At 43.9% G+C, this 21,856-nt stretch overlaps 1 protein-coding gene across 1 annotated transcript in view; it reads right to left on the bottom strand.

Moving 5' to 3' along the window:
• Window positions 1-368: 368 nt before the first annotated feature.
• ptprfa (protein tyrosine phosphatase receptor type Fa) overlaps window positions 369-21,856 on the bottom strand; it is a 441,814-nt gene continuing 420,326 nt past the window's right edge. The window contains 11 exon segments of the mRNA XM_029686556.2: window positions 369-3,684; window positions 4,313-4,448; window positions 4,592-4,746; window positions 5,310-5,435; window positions 5,564-5,690; window positions 8,662-8,840; window positions 10,562-10,847; window positions 11,551-11,705; window positions 11,925-12,044; window positions 14,073-14,248; window positions 14,910-15,033. Coding sequence (XP_029542416.2) covers window positions 3,616-3,684; window positions 4,313-4,448; window positions 4,592-4,746; window positions 5,310-5,435; window positions 5,564-5,690; window positions 8,662-8,840; window positions 10,562-10,847; window positions 11,551-11,705; window positions 11,925-12,044; window positions 14,073-14,248; window positions 14,910-15,033 — 1,653 coding nt within the window. The 3' untranslated portion in view covers window positions 369-3,615.

Here is a 21,856-nt window from a genome sequence, read left to right as displayed (position 1 = left end):
ACCAAAATTCATTGTTTTTATCATTTTGTGACCATAATATTCCAGGGGTTCTGTCAGGACAGAGTGGCTGTATAGCAGTGTCCAGGCAGTCCATGGACACAGCACAGCTAGGCATTGGCTGGAGGGGTATCCACCACAATCTGTTGTACTGGCAAGGGGGTGGATAAAGGGGGAGCAGGTCCATGGACGGATGGGGGGTGGGAAGAGAGGGGAACAGTGTGTGTGTGTGTGTGTGAGTTGTGACTGCATGTTTGTGCGCGTGAGTGCATGTGTGTGTGTGTGTGTGCAGGGTAAAGGCAAATCTCAACACAGGACAGTACATGGAATATCCACAACATAGACAAAAAAAGAGCCATGCAACCACCACATTATAAAAAACCACATTTTTCAACTTTATTAACATCAAGGTTTTTGCAACATTTTTTTCCTCTCCTTTTTATTAACAAATAGAAAAAAGATTGAACCCCTACGGCACTATTCGAAGACAAAGTGAAATGAATCCTGTTTTGTAGTCCATTCTTCCGGGCCCACTAAATCCAAATTCACCTCATTTTGCAATTCTATAGTACCACTTAAGAAAGAAAAGCTTGACTATAAGGTAGATATCCTCCACCGTACATTGATGCTGCTTCTTTGTGTTACAGGAGAATTTCCTTCTGTACCACAGTGAGGAGATAATACAGTATAGTACAGCAGTTATACCATGGATGTAAAGTCAGTGACAGTCAGAAGAGACGTTCATCTGGGTTGTTGTCAGTTACTGTATCTGCAGAGCTGGCCAGTCATTGGGAGCTGGACCAGTCGTTTGCAGATGGACATGTGCAGTTCATAGTTCAGAATCAGAAGGGTAATCAGAAATACATGGATGAATAACTGTCTGTCTGGACACTTCAACACTTCTCATAGGATGGTTGTTGTTGGGGCTGTACATTAGTCTGTGATGTGGAGCTCTGTATATCTGCTTCTCCAAACTAGGTATAGCTTGTCAGATCAGACCAGAGCCAGGGTCCCAGTTCCACTGTGACATTCGGGAGTGATGGTTTGGTTCAGTCAACCTCAGGCCATGCTCGACCTACCTGGATGTAAAAGAACAAACAACTTTCCATGTACCGGTGGTTTTCTGTATTTCTTTCGCTGTGTCTAGAGTTTGGACCGGAGCTCTTTGAGCGACAGGCATTGAGAAAATCACAGTAAACAGTTATTGGGTATTTGTACATGGCAGATTTGTCAAAAGTCATCAAGATTAGCCTATTCAGTTTTTTAAACATACAGTGCATTTGGAAAGTATTCAGACTCAGATAGTAGTCCGATTTTTTCACATTTTGTTACATTACAGCCTTATTCTAAAATTGCTGAACTAAATAAATAAATAATTTAATCAATCTACACGCAATACCCCATAATAACAAAGCGGAAAGAGGTTTAGAATTTTTTGCAAATGTATTCTATTTAAAAAAACAAAAATACCTTATTTACATAAGTATTCAGACCCTTTGAAACAGGCTGAGACCAAAATTGAGCTCAGTTGCATCCTGTTTCCATTGATCATCCTTGAGATGTTTCCACAACTTGATTGGAGTCCACGTGTATTAAATTCAATTGATTGGACATGATTTGGAAAGGCACACGCCCATCCATATAAGGCCCCACAGTTGAAAGTGCATGTCAGAGCAAAAACCAAGCCATGAGGTCGAAGGAATTGTCCATAGAGTGCCGAGACAGGATTGTGTTGAGGCACAGATCTGGGGAAGGGTACCAACAAATATCTGCAGCATTGAAGGTCCCCAAGAACACAATGGCCTCCATAATTTGGCAAGTTGCCTAGTGGTTAGAGTGTTGGGCCAGTAACCAAAAGGTTGCTGGATCAAATCCCCGAGCTGACAAGGTAAATATATGTCCTTCTGCCCCTGAACAAGGCAGTTAGCACACTGGACTCTGAAGACCTTGATGTTGATTATGCCCCCCCGCACCTCTCTTTCACAGAAAGGCCTTGGTCAGGGAGGTGACCAAGAAGCCGATGGTCACCCTGACAGAGCTCCAGAGTTCCTCTGTGGAGATGGGAGAACATTTCAGACCTTTATGGTAGAGTGGCCAGATGGAAGCTACTCCTCAGTAAAAGGCACTGCTTGTAGTTTGCCAAAAGACACCTAGACTCTCAGACCATGAGAAACAAGATTCTCTGGTCTGATGAAACCAAGATCGAACTCTTTGGCCTGAATACCAAGTGTCACATCTGGAGGAAACCTGGCACCATCCCTACAGTGATGCGTGGTGGCAGCATCATGCCGTGGAGATGTTTTTCAGAGGCAGGGACTGGGAGACTTGTCAGGATCGAGGGAAAGATGAACGGAGCAAAGTACAGAGAGATTCTTGATGAAGACCTCAGACTGGGGCGAAGCTTCACCTTCCAACAGGACAACGACTTTCAGCAAACAGTCAAGACAACGCAGGAGTGGCTTCGGAACAAGTCTCTGAATGTCCTTGAATCTGCAGAGAAGAATGGGAGAAACTCCCCAAATACAAGTGTGCCAAGCTTGTAGGGTCATACCCAAGAAGACTTGAGGCTGTAATTGCTGCCAAAGGTGCTTCAACAAAGTACTTAGTAAAGGGTCTGAATACTTATTTAAATGGTCTGTTTGTTTTTTTATATACATTTGCAAACATTTCTACAAACCTGTTTTTGCTTTGTCATTATGGGGTATAGTGTGTAGAGTGATGGGGCGGGGGGGGAAAAAACGTTTTTATTCCATTCTAGAATGGTAACGTAACAAAATGTAGAAAAAGTCAAGGGGTCTGAATACTTTCCAAATGCACTGTAGATAGGTTTATTTTATAGTAGTCCACTAACTCTGGTGTATGTGTTTGATCTCTTTTTGTGGAGATGGCTAGTCGTTTTGTAAAGGACCAGGAAGTGAAAAGGTGTATAAAAGATTGTCCCCCATATACCACTGAATACTACCAGAGAATAGCGAACTTTGGAATATGGTAAAAAATAAAATTATTATTAGCAGCTCTGAGTATGCATACGTCTCCAGTATTAATAATAACTCGGAGCATATTAAAAATTCATGTCCCTTGTGCAAAAAAAGACAAGTAATTAATTTAAAATAAGACACGTTAAGACATACAATAACCAAAGTATAAATGATTAGAAAATAAATTCAAAATAATAATAATAATAATCACATACTTATAATGGGTAATAATATTGATATTGATGCATAATAAAAGCAGAAAAATAACCGTTGCTATATCAGCAGTAGTAGGAGGCAGAAATAGTGATTTTATGTTGTGTGCATTACGTATAGAGACGTCAGAATGAAGCACACTGAAGCATTTAGATCATTTCTTGAGGAGTAGATTTTAGTAGTGGAGGGTTTTAAAGCAGGTTTATTATGCCAGTCAGTCCAAGAGTACTGCTCCACCTGATTGAAGGTCGCCCAGTCAGACTTGTGCTCTCTCCCTCTCCTCCTCCCCCCTCTCCCTTCTTCCTCCCCCCTCTCCCTTCTCCCCTCAGGCAGTTTCTGGACTTTGTCAGCCGGGTGTATATGGCTCAGAAGGGACACACTGGCGGCGCTCCGGAACCCCAGGAGTCCCAGTGCATTCTGAGAGTGATTATGTTGCATAGTGGTCAAAGCTGCCAAGGTACTCCAGAGCTGCCCTGTAGCACAACTGGTACTGGTCCTGGGAGGGAAACAAAGAGGGGCAGAGCAGTGTCAGTCAAGAGAGTGATCTACAATCACAAATAGAGCCACTTTACCCCGACCTACATGGACAAATTACCTCAACTAACCTGTACCACCGCACATTGACTCGGTACCAGTACCCCCTGTATATAGCCTCGTTATTGTTATTTTATTATGTTACTTTTTATATTCGTTTATTTAGTAAATATTTTCTGAACCCTATTTCTTGAACTGCATTGTTGGTTAAGGGCTCGTAAGTAAGCATTTCACGGTAAGGTTACCTGTTGTATTCGGCGCATGTGACAAATACAATTTGATTTGATTTAATAGTTCTGCATTTGCCTAGGAGAGTATTTGTAGCAATATGTTGAAATAACTACGCTTTATTAATCTATCCCCACACATCCCAGTTTCCTCCCGATATCTGCCTACCTTCCTCTAACATTATGGCACAGTATCACGACAGGACATCACACAATATAAATCTGATTTGTAAAAAAAACTATTGTTTCAACTGAATCCTTGTTTGCTTAGTCACCTGCCTCTACCCAAGAGCTTCTATAAAGTCCTATCCCCTCTCTAACCAGTCTATCGCAACATACTGTAGCGTTGTGACTGCATTGTACCTCTGTCTGCACCATGGCAGGTCTCTGGGTCCTCAGTGTTTTGGCGGTATGGAAGATGTCCACCACCCCCTCGTACCTCATCCTCTCCAGCACGATACTCAGGGTGATGAACACACCAGTCCGCCCAACACCAGCACTGTGGAGGAGCAAAGAGAGTAGATGCGCACACACACACACACACACACACACACACACACACACACACACACACACGTATGCATAAGCACACACACGTATGCATAAACACACACAATGGTAATTGTCATTGGTGTCCCTTACCTGCAGTGCACAGAGATGGGTCCATCCTGTCCGAACTGTTCCTTGGTTTTATGCACTTGGCCAATGAAGTCGATAAAGCCCTCTCCAGTTTTTGGCACCCCTTGTTCTGGCCAATCAGTGAATTGGAACTGCCGAATGGTCCTGGATTGGCCATCCTTAGAGGTGGTGAGGAATGAATGATGGGCATAAAGTGAGTATTTTCTTTAAGTCTTATTATTAGACATTATAAAGGCTCATACAGGGTAGCCTAGTGGTTAGAGCATTGGACTAGTAACCGAAAGGTTGCAAGTTCGAATCCCCGAGCTGACAAGGTACAAATCTGTTGTTCTGCCCCTGAACAGGCAGTAAACCCACTGTTCCAAGGCCGTCATTGAAAATAAGAATTTGTTCTTAACTGACTTGCCTAGTAAGATATAGGTAAAATTAAATACCACTACATAAAGCATTATACCCACAGAATTTGAGTAATGTTACCAGTATTGTTTTAGTGTGTTCTCAAGCTACTAATGTCTTTGCTGTAACGTGCAGAAACTATTTCTACACACAGAACATCATAACATAACCACAGTGCAGAGATCATTATATGTGTTCAAACAATTCACTGGGAAAATATGCTTAGCGTACAGCTATGTACAATAATTAGCCCTTTGCATAGAGCAGAAAGAGATATATACGTCACTAGGAAGAAGAGGGAGGATGGATGGAGAGATGGACTTACCCTGGCGTCTGTGACCTTGAACTCTCGGAGGATGTACTGGGGCATGTTGTACTCAGCCATGGGGTCCACTACAAAGTACTGGTACCTAGCAGAACGCTCAGCAGGCCAGTACTGATGGCACTTTTCCTAAGAAACAGAAAACAATGACAGAACTGTCATGTCAACAATACCATCCATTAGTGTGTGTGTCCATGCATGCGTGTGTTTGTGTGTGCTTGTATTAACAGTGTATGTACAGTATCTATGCCACTCACCCGTCCCATCTCTCTGAGTTTGGTGAGCATGACGACGATGGTAGAGTTGTGTTCCCACAGCATCCTCCAGAAGTCCTCTGTGGTCTCTGCTAGCGGGCCCTGGGTGGCTATGTAGGCCTTCTGTTGCCTGAGAGACACGAGACACGAGTTACGTCAGGATACAGGAAAGGCCATGACACAGGGAGTCAGGATAACATCATAACTACAAAGGATATAAGGTACACTTCAATACATCCCCATAGACCTAGAGTATCCACGCTGAGCTCTGTGTGGTCCTACTGTGATCTGAGAGGCCCTTGTGCTGATAATGGGGTCTGGGCTTGGTGTATTTTCATTATGTTATGCTGCTGACAAATTAAGTTCCTATTCTCTTCAAGGCAGTGAGAACCGCAGCGTTGCAACTGGGGTCCAGTTCCACTAGATCAACAGTAGAGGGCAGTGTGAAGCTGTGGGAGTAGTGTCGTTAATGTGATTACGTTTCTGTCAGGAATCCCGACAAACATGTGAGAGTCAGCCCAAGACGCATACATTCGTACGGCCAGACACACACACACACACACACACACACACACACACACACACACACACACACACACTGCAGGAAATTAGTGACCATGAGATTACAGCAGCTATATGGTCTGCTCCTCCATGTTATAGGCTACAGGAGGATACAGTATAGCCATACATCATTTCTTATACAACCATACAGAGACAGACAGTGCATTCTATAGGAGGCATGAAGTACAGTATAAGGTGCTGCTGGAATTGTGATTTCTATCTATCTAAGGTGCTGCTGGATTGTGAGTTCTATCTATCTAAGGTGCTGCTGGAATTGTGAGTTATATCTAGCTAAGGTGCTGCTGGAATTGTGAGTTCTACCTATCTTTGCCCTTACTTTTCTGAGTAACAACTAAGACCAGCCTCAGCACAATGTTCAAAGGGTCTCTAACATCTGATAGGTTTGACTGACACAAGGATATTCAGTTTCTTCAGCTGAATTATTGGATTCTTAGTGTTCTGACATAGCAATAGCAATAAAGAAATGAACAGGCATGTATGGAGATCCTTGCTCTGCCAAGACAGTGCTTGGTATGTATGTAATGTATGGTGTGCACAACATCGTTATGTCAGTGGCATAGCTGGCAAGAGACTAGATAGTTTGAATTACCACCTCAGGATATCAGAAACTTAACCAGAATGACATCATCATCATCATTGCGTCATCATCATTATCCTCCCCTTCTTCATTCCCCTAAGTCATTCTGATCCCCTCTGGCACTTTAAAGATGTGATGCCTGCCTGCCTCCCACGCAATAGAATACTAACACCTACAATCAGTCCCAAATGGCACCCTATTCCCTATATAGTGCTCTACTTTTGATCAAAAGTGCACTATATAGGGAATAGTGTGCCATTTGGGACACAAGCCAACACCTCTCTGTCACTCTTAATTACCGCTACATGAATTAAAGAGGAATTACATCCACCTTCCTTCTCCCCCTCCTCCTCTCTTCTTTCCCTTCTCTCCCTCAGGTGGGGCAGCCCCAGGGACATTATTAGGCACAGAGGAGGTGTATGTGTGTTTGCTTGCTTGCTAATGTGTGTGTGTGTGATGAGAGGTTGAATCAGGAAATCCAAATAGAAACCCTCAACAAATCCTCCAAAAAGGAGGAAAGCTCCTATTCATTCAGACATTCACTCATTAGTGTGTTGTAGCATTGTGGATTATTGCCAATTACAGTGTTTACACTTCCATGAAGGAGCCTCTCTATGGGACCACTCTGATTAGGTATTAATATATGGGACAATACCTGAACAGAAGCCCCCAAGCACCTCACACACACTTTCAGTCACAACCATACACAAGCGCCCACACAGGAATTGGCAAAAATCACAAAGAACAATTACAAAATACCCTAAAGACCAACATATCAAAATAAATTACAACATACGTTTACAAAGCATTGTATTTCTTTTCAAATACAAAAATACATTAGCAAGTCGACCCGTTAAAAACAACATCACTCTCAGTAATGGTTACAGAGACTTGTTGCTTGCTATGACTGCGATATGTATTTTTTTATTTACCTTAGATGAATGCACTGCCTGTAAGATTCCCTACATAAGAGTGTCTCCTAGGGGCCCCCTGGTTGCGCATTTTGGTGTTCATTTTTATATCTACATTTACAATTTGGTCATTTAACAGAAACACTTATCACACCATAGTGCCATCAGACGTCTGATACCAATGAACCGCTATATAAAAAAAAATGGTATTGAAAAGTATTTTGGTATTTTGAAAATATCAATTACAGCTCTCGAAAGTATCTCGTTACAAAAAACATTGGATTGTAGTTCAGGCAAATAAAATTGTAAATACAAAATACGTATTTCAAATATATTCAACAGAAATACTGCCCATCTCTGTGCACACATTAATGCTCACTTGCACGCACACACCCAGCTATATATTACGGAATTCTCAAAACCTTCCCATCCATCTCAGTAAGAACAACAGGTGCTTCATTTCACTGTTATTTTTCCAAATATCAACAAATGTCTTTAAAAGAGTGTTTCCCATACAGTAAAGGAATGTGGGAATCAGCAGACAAGAACAGAGTCATCACAATAAGCAATAACTTTTATTCCTCTTCCAGGAGTAGTTTGTCACCTGTCACAAACAGACTATTTATTTACCACAGGAGAAATGTGGCAAGCGATGGACAGTACTGCCACTATGACCAATTTGCCCTGTCAACTGACACAACAAGGAAGACAGACAGGAAAACACTAGTCTCCATGTCACACCATAATCCACTGCTGTCAGCCGCTGCAGGAAAGGTCCACCTCCTTGCTCATTAGAGGAGCTGTGTCTGCAGGATGGATTCGGTCTTCTCCATTTCTATTTCATCTCCTCTATTTTCACCATCCTCCATCTCACTTATTCTAGTCTTCAGAATATTTCATGTCTCATTTTCACAGTTTGAATCTCCTCTCTTTCTCTGCCCTCCCCCTCCTCTACTCTACCCCCTCTCCTCCTCTCCTCTCTTCTCGTCCCTCCTTCTCTTCTCTCCTCTCCTCATCTCCCTCTCTCTCACCTGTATCCATCGATGAAGCTGGCGTTAATGTAGTCGGAGCCCTCCACACCTCTGATAGGCTGCAGATACACGCGGGTGGACTCAAAAGGCATGATATTCACCAGCCGGTTCTTGAACTTGTTGCAGGGGAGGTTGGCGCTGATGAATCTTGAGGTATGTGCTTTAGAGTTAGACAGTTTCTGGAGAAGGAAGGGAAGAGGAATGGACAGAGTTAAGATACAATCTGGGATGTTTTTGGGCAAAATGGCAGCCCCGCCACTTGTTTTGGTATACTGTTGAGGGATGCATGGATGGATGCATGGATTAAAAACATGGCTCAGATTAAAGAACTGTGTGCTACTGTAGAGAAACACCAACCCTTACCCTTATAATTACTGGACTGGAGTGCACCCACGGGGTGCAGTCAAATTGCCTCTAATCCGACGACGACTGTTGCCACAGCTTTCCCTGACGCCCACCTTCCTTCCTTCAAAGTTGTAAAGCCAGGGATCCCAGCCAGCCTAGCGCTGTTGTATATGGGCAGGGATTTTGGAGGGTATAGGGGCTAACACTATTATTGATGCATGAAAATGATGAGCTTTGAGTCAAGCCCCTTTGTTCTCCATCTTCAAATAACTCTCTCTCTCCTTTAAACTCACCCTAAGTGTCGACGCCACAGCCACATACGGAGACGTCAGGGAGTCGAAAACAAATACTCACACAAAATTTGAGATGGCTGTTAAGAGAGATGCACAGGCCTACAGTATATCCATGTGAAAGCTATGGAATAGCAATCCAAAACCAAAACAAACTTTTAAAATGTAAAAGCATTTTCTCCCAAATGAGAGGGGGATAGAGTTTTTATATTTTTGCTGGCTTTGCTGACAGGGTCCTCTTAATGTGATTCTCTGTCAGTAGTTAAAAAGCAAAGTATACATTTCAGACCTTGCTTGCGGAACAAATTTGCGAGTGGTACTGAGCATCAAAACCTAATTATACTCGCTGCGGATTTACAATCATCCTGCTTGCTGAACAAGTTTGACCCACATCATTTCGGTTATGGTGGTGAGTACCCCAGAAGGAGGCTGGTTAGAACAGTTTTGTTTTCCTATGGCGGGAGGCTGTGAGTGGTTGCACCCCAAATGGCACCCTAATCCCTACATAGCGTACTACTCAGAGCCCTATGGGCCCTGGTCAAAAGTAGTGCACTATATAGGGAATAGGGTACCACTTGGGATGCAGACAGTGAGTATCTGAGGGGGACCAATACAGTCGTTGGAGCCCAGTGGTATAGGCCCAAGCCCAATCCCAGGATGCATCAGCTCTCCAACCCACTGAGGCTTTATCTACAGGCTGTCAGCCGGTCAGCCTGCCCCAACACTCCTCCCTCTCTAGATCACTCTCTTTCTCTCTGTCTCTCCATCCCCCGAGCCTCTCTCTTCTCTTCCTCCCTTTCTCATTCTCAGTCTCTCATCCCCAGTCCAGAAGATTAGCCTCTGAAACAGAACACCCCCCCAAGAGTTAGGGTGAGGAAAATTCCTCCTCCTCCTCCTTTTCTTCATTAACATTAACTTCCTGCCCCCACTGCATCGTACACACCGAAACAACAACAACTCTGTTGTTTCCTAACTAAATGCCCCAGTTAGTAAGTGTACCAATTTTGTAGTCATGTCACTTAAACTCTAGCATAACCAGTCAATTCCCAAGTCCCTAGCATTCGAGTCTGATTTCAAGGCTGCACTCCAACAATCTTCAAGTTAAGTTCATAACATGGAACTGAACTGCAATGTACAAGGAGACAGGCTGCTACCACACTGTTTGCATTGTCCTTCCAACTGCTATGGTCATTGTTTCCATCTGGGACCAGGCTACAAAGCAGGGCTGTTGCCTTATTCTCAAACTCCATGTTTTGTTACTCTACCTTGAACTCTAGCTCCATGGCGGAAACGGTGCCTCCGGGCGTGACCTGGGTGAGCTTCTGGATGTGTGCGTACAGGTTGCGTGCAGGGACCTCTGTGTTACCGCAGGTGGCTGCCTCTAGCAGGGCCTCGTGGATGAAGACGTACTGGTCCTCCGTCTGCACCATGTAGTTCCTCTGAGCTCTCATACACGTCACATGACCGTAGATATCCACAGACTTCTCATGCTTCATACGCTCCAGCATGGCTTCGATCACGATGAAGCAACCGGTCCGCCCTACACCAGCACTGTGGGGACGGACAGAGCACTGTAACTATTACACAGACAGGAAACTGTAACTATAGAGCCATGTACAGTACACTGACAGGAACAAATGGAATAAAAAGGAATGTGTCACATGCGCCGAATACAACTGGTGTAGACTTTACGGGGAACTGCTCGCTTTTATGAGCCCTTCCCAACGATGCAGAGTTTCAAAATAAAGAAAATAATAATACAAATCAAATAGTAACACGAGGAAGGAAATAAATACACAAGAATGGAGCTATGCAGTATACAGGGAGTGCCAGTACCAGATCAATGTGCAGAGGTACAAGTGCCAGTACCAGATCAATGTGCAGAGGTACAAGGTATTTGAGGTAGATATGTAAATGAAGGAAGGGTAAAATGACTAGGCAATCAGGATAGATAATAATAAGAGTAAAATAAATAACAACAGCAAATGATGTGTGTAAAAGTGTGTGTATTGTGTGTAATGTGTATGTTTGTGTTGTGTCGGTATGCGTGTGTGTGTGTGTGTGTGCATGTGAATGTGTGTAGCTTTTGTGTGGGAAAAGTCACATATCTGTGAGATGGTTCTGGTTTAGGCTTATTTCCACCAGTGGAAAGAGCCTCGACAGCGCAACTTCAGTGAACCCTGTTCTTGGGCAGTTTTATTGACTTCATTCCAGGTGTTTGCAGTGAAGGAGATGTGTCTGAGATGGGGGTTACCTGCAGTGGACCACCATGGGCCCTGCATCTGTCGGGTTGCAGGCCTTGACCCTGCGCAGGAAGGCCAAGGTGGGGGTGGGGTACTCAGGCACTCCATGGTCCGGCCAGGCCATGAACTGGAACTGACGAACCTCTCTCTTCTCACTGGAGCCATTCTGGTAGAGCAACGTATCAGAACACCACAAACGCACACTGGTGGCCACATTCTGGGTAGTCTCTATGACAAACATTTATATTTACAACACCGAGTTAGCTAGCAAGAGATTTGATAAAAGCTCGAGAAAACATTCTGGGATCATTGCCCTCCAGCTGGTCAAGAGCTGGTCACTCTTGGGCTACAACACATACTATACCTCTATATGTGTGGCTCTTACCTTATAGAGGGTGAAGGTGCGTACGCTATAGGTAGCCAGCTCCACAGTGTCCAACATGGTCACCTGGATCATCCCATAGGTCTCTGTACCCCGACTGGGCCAGTACTGGTCACACTTCACCTGTACACACACAGGCAAAGAACAATGAAGTTCAGCCTCAGTGTAGAGCAGTGTTACTGACACTGCAGGTATAGTAAAGGAACAGTGGTAAGGACTAGGGGTGAGAGAAGGGGCTAGTGTTCGGGTAATGGGACAGTAAGGGACTGGGGCTGATCTAAAGAGAACAGCTTGAGCTGCTTCTGCTCCACTGTGTAATTTCCCCTGTCCTGGAGGATGAGAGGAGAGACTTCCACTCGCAGACACTGAACAATGAATATCTCTGAGCATAGGTTTAGCCTAAGAGCATTGACACAGAGTTACAGTAGGTTGATAGGAAAGGGACTAAAGCTGCCTGAGGGGCCTAGTGTTTTGGTGAAATGGGACAGGGACTGAGAGGGTCAGTGTTATAGGGACTGAGGCTAAGCGAAGGATGACAGCTTGGACTGCTTCTGCTCCACTGTGTCATCCATGTCCTGGAGGGAGAGAAGGAGAGAGAAAGAGGGAAGAGAGTGAAAGCAGAGAGAGTGCCAGCTGGGGTTCAGTGGCCCATCTCTAGGGCAATCTAGGCCCAGGGACCCTAGCCAGCATGACTGGTGCCTCTCTTCTCCTCCAGACCTCTACGCCAAAGGGCCATTGGTCAGGGCTTTGTGATTGGACAGCAGCCTGGTGCTCCAGGGTCATTGGTCAGGGCATTGTGAGGGGGCATTGTGATTGGACAGTCTGGTGGACAGTAGGGTCACCACCTGGATACATTCCAATGAACATCCCAAACACACACAGTCAAGAGCTAACTGGTACATTTCTTACAAACACAGACCATGTACACAGATAATAATATTCCTTTTTAAATTTTACTGGTGTTTTATGTTGATCTGTTTTACAGGAACATTTCCCAACATCCACCCAGACTAGTGCCAGTTGGAAATGGCTGCTGTCCCTAAAACTATTGAAGGTTGGTACTGTGCTCTGGTTGTTCATAGTGAAGGGGGTGTCACTGCGTCCCGGCCATCCCCATGTCAGTCGCTACGGACAGTCACATAAATTCTATTCTATTCTATTTCAGGTCCTCCCCTCCCGTTAATTTCCTCTCTAGTGAGACTGATAGTAAAAGGGGTGAAAATTGTCATGTCTAGATGGCTACAGCTTTTGTTAAATTGACGTCAAAAGTTTAATTATTTAGCATTATAGGTAAGCCTAAACCTTTTCCTAATCTTAACCTAATACCCCTAACCTGCTGCATAAATTATCCTAAATCTGCTACGAAAGTCAATTTTGACAAAAGCTGTATTCCTTCTAGACAAAACTGGTGAAAATGGAGGTTATCAGAGGACACAGCGGTGGGGTTGGGATATTACCAGCAGACACCCTGCTGTGATGATGATGACACACAGGGGCCAAGATTCAAAGGTGAAAGGTAATTGAATGATGAGTTGACCCTTCATGGGGCCAGAAAGACAGGTGTGATGTTAAGTTTGGCAGGAAGCTGTGACACTATGGGATGACCTTTAGGTACAGAGTTATTCATCCTGCTAGAGAAAGTAGGTGTGTGTTGGTGTGAGTGTGTGTGTGCGTGACACATTTCCATCTGTCTTGCTGCCACCATGCAGTCAAAGTGTCAGTTATTTACAGAGTCTATTCAAATACCTCGATTAGGATTTTGCCACCTAACAGTCGACGCTCACACCTTCTGTCCATTAGAGAGCAAGGGTGAGACTACTGGGACTGTTACAGTCTGTGAGTGCAGGGTCAATGACAGCAGAGGGTGAATCAATAGTCAGGACGTGTGTGTGTGTAGGGGGGAGGGGGATTGTGTGTGTGTGTCCTGAGACATTGTGTGTGTGTGCGCGTGTGTCAGCAGGTAACCTGGCGTTTCAGAATGTTGGGCCAGTAACCGGTAGGTTGCTGGTTCGATTCCCAGAGACGACAAGGTGAAAGATATGTTGATGTGCCCTTGAGCAAGGCACTTAACCATAATTGCTCGGTATAAAAGCGTCTCCTAAATGACTTAAATGTAATGCTGAGACAGTGTGTGCGTGTTCAGTCTCTCACCCTTGACTTCTCCTCCAGCCTGGTCATCATGACAATAGTGTTGGTCCTCTGCTCCCACACCATCCTCCAGAAGTCACTCAGGGTTTCAGGAAGCGGGCCCTGTGTAGCGATGTAGTCGTTCTGCTTCCTGTAGCCGTCTATGTAGTTAGCGTTGATGTAGTCGCTACCTGGCACTCCTGTAGCACGGTGAAGGAAGGCAGTGTTAGGAAACATTCGGCCTGCATCCCAAATGGCTCCCTACATAGTGCACTTATTTTGACCCCCGCCCATAGCGCAATGGCACTCCATCACTTCTTCCCAAATGGCACTATCTCCTATAGTGCGCTACTTTTGACCAGGGCCCATAGGGATAGGGTGCTATTTGGGATGTCACCTAGCAGGCTGGCAGGTTTTCAACACGGTATCAACACCCCCTTCACAGCATGAAACAGCTCCACACAGCACAACACATTAGAGAAGAAAGACACATCCACAACCAGTAGGATGCAATGACATTTATATCACTGACTGACTCCAAACTGAGACAGACGGACAGTAAGTGAGGGAGAAAGCATTGTCACACCTGGGGATTGGGTTGAGAGATATATTGTTGTGACATGTCTTTGCAGTGGGTAGGAGCTTACTGTCTGCAGACTTGGCTTTGGATATTCTTTATTGAGACAGCCTCACTTAGTTAATACCATCACAATACCTCCCACCACCCCTCCCTAAAAAGCTAAACATCACCTAAAAAACGTTTTATTGACAGGTGCTCTCTTATTTCATAACACATTACCTCCCCGCATCCAGTTATTAAAAAGCGAAAACACTTCACAACAACAAATCCACCAAACATACCGTCGACGGAGGTGAGGATGACCCTGGAGTGGTCGTAGGCGATGACATTTGCATAGCGGTTCTTTGGCTTGTTTACTTCCAGGTTAGAGTGTTCCCACGTGAACTGCTGGCCAGGGTCTACGGACTGATGAAGGGGGATGGAGTGAGGATAGGGGGAAGGGAGAGAGAAGAAGGGAGAGAGAGAGAGAAGGGGAGAAAGAAAGAAGGATAGGGGGAAGGAGAGAGAGATAGAGAGAGGAGGAAGAAGAGACACATTGTAATTTTTCCTGTCATATTTCTCAAAACTCAATAGCCTTGCAGTGTTTTGTGAGGAAAGCTGGTTCGGTATGTTTAATTCTAAAGGATGATGGAGGCACCAGAACACCAGAACATTCCCCATCCTTTTCAATGTCTGTTCTGTAATAAAAGCAGCCCTATGTGATCCCACAGCACTCTTCTGTTTGAGACGGGCTGTTTGAATTCATAAAATCACCTCTCCGTCGTGGCTCTACCATCTCTGGGCCACCTAATGGCCAAGAAGAGCTGTGCTGATGAAATCAAGAAGTCATGGAGGTGAACAGAGCAGAAACAACCTCTATCAGTGTTTCTGAATCTATCCAGCCTGAGGTCACGACCTCCAAGCCCTTCCACACAGAGAGGGGAGAACACTCAGGATGAATTTAACACTGTGGTCGAACCACAAACCTAGGAAATAGGAATATCTATGCTGTAACAAGCTAGTACAAATCAGATGTACTACTGTATCCTCAAATAAGGAAGACGAACATGAGGAGGCTGTCCAGAGACCATTGAAAGAAGTTGAAACAATATTTACTGGTGGAACAATGTAGTATAGAGTACAGTACAAATACATACAGTATATAGAAGTAGTCTATACTACAGTATGTGACACAGTGAGGGAGAGCTGAACATATGGTAGGCAGGGCATGGGTAAGCCACGGCTACGCAGGGTGATGATTCATCTGAGCCCTGTATCGATCCCTGGCACTGGACAAAGGCTCTGGTCCAACTAAATAATGACAGACACTACATTGTTATTCATTATTGACCATTCTGTTCTGATCACTGATCTCACATCATACTGAAAAACAAATACATACGCTCTCCCCCAACCGCATCACTGTCTCGCCTCTCTCTTTCACCTTCTCGGTCTCTCTCCTTATCCCCTCTCTGTCTTGCCCTCTTTCTCCCTCTCCTCTCCCTCCTCTCCCGCTCCCTCTCTCTGCCTTTCTTCTTCGCTCACACACACACAAAGAAAAAGGCTGCACATTCTGGTTGTTTCCTCCTGACTGAATGGCTGGCTGAGAAGGCATGTGGGACCTGTCTGTCTGCTCATATCAATGACAATGGTGAGAGAGGTTGAGCGCACATCTTATTTAACAGCCTGTTAGGCAAAGCTTTTGCTGCGTTGCTTTGACAAACAACACACATTATTGCTAATGCGCCCAGTGGATGTGAATATCAGTTACCGTGGATGCCACTGCAATCACGCTCTCTCCCCGACACCGCCGCATTTCCATCCCTCTTAGAAACAAAAACAGGCACCCACAAAACAAAAGCCCAGAGGGCCGCCACCATGTGTACCTCCGTGAGGAAGAGATACCATGCTAACGCTTGGCACAAGAGGCTGAATTTACATAGGCGAGGAAAATTGACTTTGACATTTGAAGAGCCCTTAGCTTGTTTTCCACTAGCTGTGTGTGTGTGTGTGTGTGTGTGTGTGTGTGTGTGTGTGTGTGTGTTTTCCACAAGCTGCATCCTAAACCAGCAGCACGGTGATGCTTCAAGAATAGCTCCTGTATTTCAGCTGATATCAAATCCTGTCAAGACACTTCATACAGTAACTGACTGTGGCCCAAATGGCACAATATTATTCCATATATAGTGCACTAGCTTTGACTAGAGCACTACGGACCCTGGTCAAAAGTAGTGCACAACATAATGCACAGGGTACCGTTTGTGGCATACACTACTTATATTGTGTCTTTTGTGATGCTTAAAATACTTCTATATTGCTGCTTCAGTTGGCAAGGTGTACTATTCTGTGTCCATAACAAATACATGTTTTATTTAAACAGCTTCTCTAAGGAGGGTGATAATACATTGCAGGATAATTAGCTATTTCCCTGCTAACATGCACAAACACACCACCCACACGTGCACTGATACAGTACAAACATGCTTACACACACACACACACACACACACACACACACACACACACACACACACACACACACACGCGCGCGCGCACACACGCACTGTTAGGAGTGTGTTTTGGAGGCAAGGTCAGGTGCAGGAGAGCAGAGTGTAGTGAACAAGCGCACTTTTTATTCCAGTCAAATAACAGCACAAAGTAACATAAAATGTGCCCAAAACACGGAACATAGACAAAAAAGTAATGCACGTAACAATATCCACAATATCAAAATGCACGTAACACAAACAATCCTACACACAAACATGGGGAACAGAGGAATAAATACATTTGATTTGATTGGGGAATTAAAACCAGGTGTGCAGGGAACAAGACAAAACAAATGGATACATGAAAAATGGAGCGGCGATGGCTAGAAAGCCGGTGACGTCGACACACACACACACACACACACACACACACACACACACACACACACACACACACACACACACACACACACTATGGCTGACAGTGTCTGGCCGAGTGGCTGAAAGACATAGTTTGCTGTCTTTATCAGACTTATGTAATTTCAACAGTAAATTACTGTAGAATGCACAGTAAAATACCTTAAACGTGTATTACAGAATTAATGATGGTGCATTGTGGGAAACTGTTGTGGGCTGCGAAAGAGTCTCTGGGACATTAACATATTTTCAGGCTTGCCTTGTAAGAGGCTATATTTGTTGCACCAGTGAGTGAGAAACCGCACAGAATACACTATTAATATATATTGTATTTCAAGAAATGTATAAACCTTGTCCTGAAAACCTACAGTATATTACTGGCCAAATGTTGCCAGAAATGTTACTGTAATTCAGAATACAGTACCATACTGCCTTTTGGAGCTCCAAAAGCATTTTAAACATGAGTGAGAGTATGATATTGTTTCTGATCCATTAACATATTTTGAGGTTTGTCTTGAAAGAGACTCTACATTTGTTGCACCCGTTAGTGAGAATGCTGTACAAAATTAACTGATATGTGGTAGTAGTTCTGTAAGAACTTAATTTATCTAGGGAACAGATCAGAGTGGGAGCAAGTCTCAAACCTTTAATGGTTGAGTGGCTAGCCATGTCATTTTCATCTGTTTTGCCATGTAATCACTATGAGTTTCGTAGTGATGGGAAACCGAGGCTTTCTGAAGGCTTCGGCGCTTTCATCAAATTGTGCCAAAAAACGGTTAAATACTCTAAGCTTCATTATCTGTTCACATTGCACATTAGTGACATCTGCTGGTCAGAAGCATGCGATTATCACAGGTATTCTTTCTCTGTTTCAGTCATAATATCATGGTCGTTGGCTTAAGTAGCCTATAATCAGTTGGAATACCAGGTTTGCATCTTACATCATGCTTCCATTTTTTTGCCTTCAAGTTGACTCTTTTTCAGAAACTGAATCTATGGCATTATTTAGGATGCTTAAGACAGAAGTTTATACTAAATAATGCAAATTGTTTTAACAGAAATGCAGAAAGAACAATTTTCTAAATAGTGTGCCTTCAACCAAGACTCAAACGCATACCCCCACATCAGTGAATGTTCCATTGTTCCCTACTCTACCTGCTAAGCTACCGGTCAGGTGAAAAATATTTTGTACAAAATCATAAATATATATAAATATACTGTACAGTCAGTGTTTGAAAGCAGCTTGGAATCGGAAAAAAAACCCACCGGAACCAGGGTGAAATCAGTGGAATCTCGCATTTTGCAACACATGGTTTGAAAAAGTATGTGATCAAACTAAGCTTCGTAGGTCATTGATTACATACTTCTGATAAAATGATACACGCATTGGTACACTGCTTCGAAGTTAGCTTCTTAGCGATTTCAACTCATGCCTTAGATCTCTGGTATCAAGCATAACATCACTACAGGTTGGAAGCGTTTGTTAACAGTTACAGAAACATTTTTACTTGCTGTAAGGACAAGTGCACCCGCTAAATGACCAAAATGTACATGTTTAAAATGAAAACTTGCAAAGAACACTGGGTAATATGTTACTGGGTATTTACAGTAATATGCTGTAATTGTAATTGGTACTGTTAATTAAATTACAGTAACATTTTTGGTTCCATAAAATGGTTTTCAGTAGCTGTTACTGTAAAATGAATTACAGTAACTTACTGGCCAATTGCTGCCAGTAAGTTTCTGTACATTTTACAATAAATGTTTGACATAAATAACATCACATCCAGGCCCTCGTTGAATCAGAGGCGCATTCTGGAGTCGGGAGACAGGTGCATCTCAGGTTGCCTCTCGAATGGTAACTTATTGTGAGTCATGGTCCAAAATAGTGCACTGAATAGGGAATAGGGTCCCATTTGGGGTGCATGCTCTGTTGTATCTATGATAAATACAGCAAACAATGTCTTTCAGCCACTCGGCCAGACATTGTCAGCCATAGTGTGTGTGTGTGTGTGTGTGTGTGTGTGTGTGTGTGTGTGTGTGTGTGTGTGTGTGTGTGTGTGTGTCAACGCGTAAGCGTGCTGTAATTTATGTCAGCTGTCGACAAATCCACCGAGGGAAAAACAGACACATGGGCTATACAGTAGATCGAACGCACTAGACGTGTTAAACAGACCTATTGTTTGCTATAACTGAAGAAAAAAGCATTTCCCATTCTTTTTCAGATGATATCCTAATCTAGCGAGGCACACTAGGAGGTGATTGTGTCTGGTGAACAGCCTGATTAATACCTGCTGTCACTCCCCAGCGTACATTACCAGAAAAGTCCTCTCATAAATTGTTCGCAAATTCCCAATCCTAAATTGTCATCTCTGCGTGAATCGACGCTCCCTGAACATATGGTGTTGCTTCCTTCCTCTGTGTCAGCAAAAGGCATCAGTCCCCACTACTGAGGAAACGTTTGAGTTGGACAGCATGTGCCAAACAGAGTAAGGCACAATCAACTAACAACTGTAATTGTTTTCACCTGTCTGAATACAGCTCAGGCAAGGAGAATGAAGGATTCCTTAATGAGAGTCTTGGACTAGTACAAGGCAACACTCACCACTCAGTAGCAGGCAGTGATCATGAATCACTCATCTTAGGCTTATGAAGAAAGGTAAGTGTGTGTGTGTGTGTGTGTGTGTGTGTGTGTGTGTGTGTGTGTGTGTGTGTGTGTGTGTGTGTGTGTGTGTGTGTGTTGCCCATATAAACCAGAGTGAGAATTTTAGCTCAGACTTTTTACTAGCTATTTGCATAATTCTACTTAATTCTACCTAATAACAAAGTGGGGGAAGGGGGGTTCAAGCTTCCTAAAGTACAGAATATTACTGTATTTTGTGTGGATACAGCATTCTCACTCAAGAGCGCAACAAATATAGCCTCAAATGCAAGTCTTAAAATACGTTAATAAGCCATAGAAGCTTTTTTATTTTTTATTTTATTTCACCTTTATTTAACCAGGTAGGCTGGTTGAGAACAAGTTCTCATTTGCAACTGCGACCTGGCCAAGATAAAGCATAGCAGTGTGAACAGACAACACAGAGTTACACATGGAGTAAACAATTAACAAGTCAATAACACAGTAGAAAAAAAGTCTATATACAATGTGTGCAAAAGGCATGAGGTAGGCGAATAATTACAATTTTGCAGATTAACACTGGAGTGATAAATGATCAGATGGTCATGTACAGGTAGAGATATTGGTGTGCAAAAGAGCAGAAAAGTAAATAAATAAAAACAGTATGGGGATGAGGTAGGTGAAAATGGGTGGGCTATTTACCAATAGACTATGTACAGCTGCAGCGATCGGTTAGCTGCTCAGATAGCTGATGTTTGAAGTTGGTGAGGGAGATGAAAATCTCCAACTTCAGCGATTTTTGCAATTCGTTCCAGTCACAGGCAGCAGAGTACTGGAACGAAAGGCGGCCAAATGAGGTGTTGGCTTTAGGGATGATCAGTGAGATACACCTGCTGGAGCGCGTGCTACGGATGGGTGTTGCCATCGTGACCAGTGAACTGAGATTACATTTACATTTAAGTCATTTAGCAGACGCTCTTATCCAGAGCGACTTACAAATTGGTGCGTTCACCTTAAGACATCCAGTGGAACAGCCACTTTACAATAGTGCATCTAAATCTTTTAAGGGGGGGGGGGGTGAGAAGGATTACTTTATCCTATCCTAGGTATTCCTGAAAGAGGTGGGGTTTCAGGAAGGCATGGCCAGCCGTTGAGAAATGCTTATTGAAGTTTTCGATAATCATGGATTTATCGGTGGTGACCGTGTTACCTAGCCTCAGTGCAGTGGGCAGCTGGGAGGAGGTGCTCTCGTTCTCCATGGACTTCACAGTGTCCCAGAACTTTTTGGAGTTGGAGCTACAGGATGCAAACTTCTGCCTGAAGAAGCTGGCTTTAGCTTTCCTGACTGACTGCGTGTATTGGTTCCTGACTTCCCTGAACAGTTGCATATCACGGGGACTATTCAATGCTATTGCAGTCCGCCACAGGATGTTTTTGTGCTGGACGAGGGCAGTCAGGTCTGGAGTGAACCAAGGGCGGTATCTGTTCTTGGTTCTGCATTTTTTGAACGGAGCATGCTTATCTAAAATGGAGAGGAAGTTACTTTTAAAGAATGACCAGGCATCCTCAACTGACGGGATGAGGTCAATGTCCTTCCAGGATACAGGTCGATTAGGAAAGCCTGCTCACAGAAGTGTTTTAGGGAGCGTTTGACAGTGATGAGGGGTGGTCGTTTGACTGCGGCTCCGTAGCGGATACAGGCAATGAGGCAGTGATCGCTGAG

The sequence above is a fragment of the Oncorhynchus nerka genome, linkage group LG17, assembly GCF_034236695.1.
Source record: "Oncorhynchus nerka isolate Pitt River linkage group LG17, Oner_Uvic_2.0, whole genome shotgun sequence".
NCBI lineage: Eukaryota > Metazoa > Chordata > Actinopteri > Salmoniformes > Salmonidae > Oncorhynchus > Oncorhynchus nerka.
Note: the sequence above shows the minus strand (reverse complement) of the source record. Positions and strands in the feature narration are given on the sequence as shown.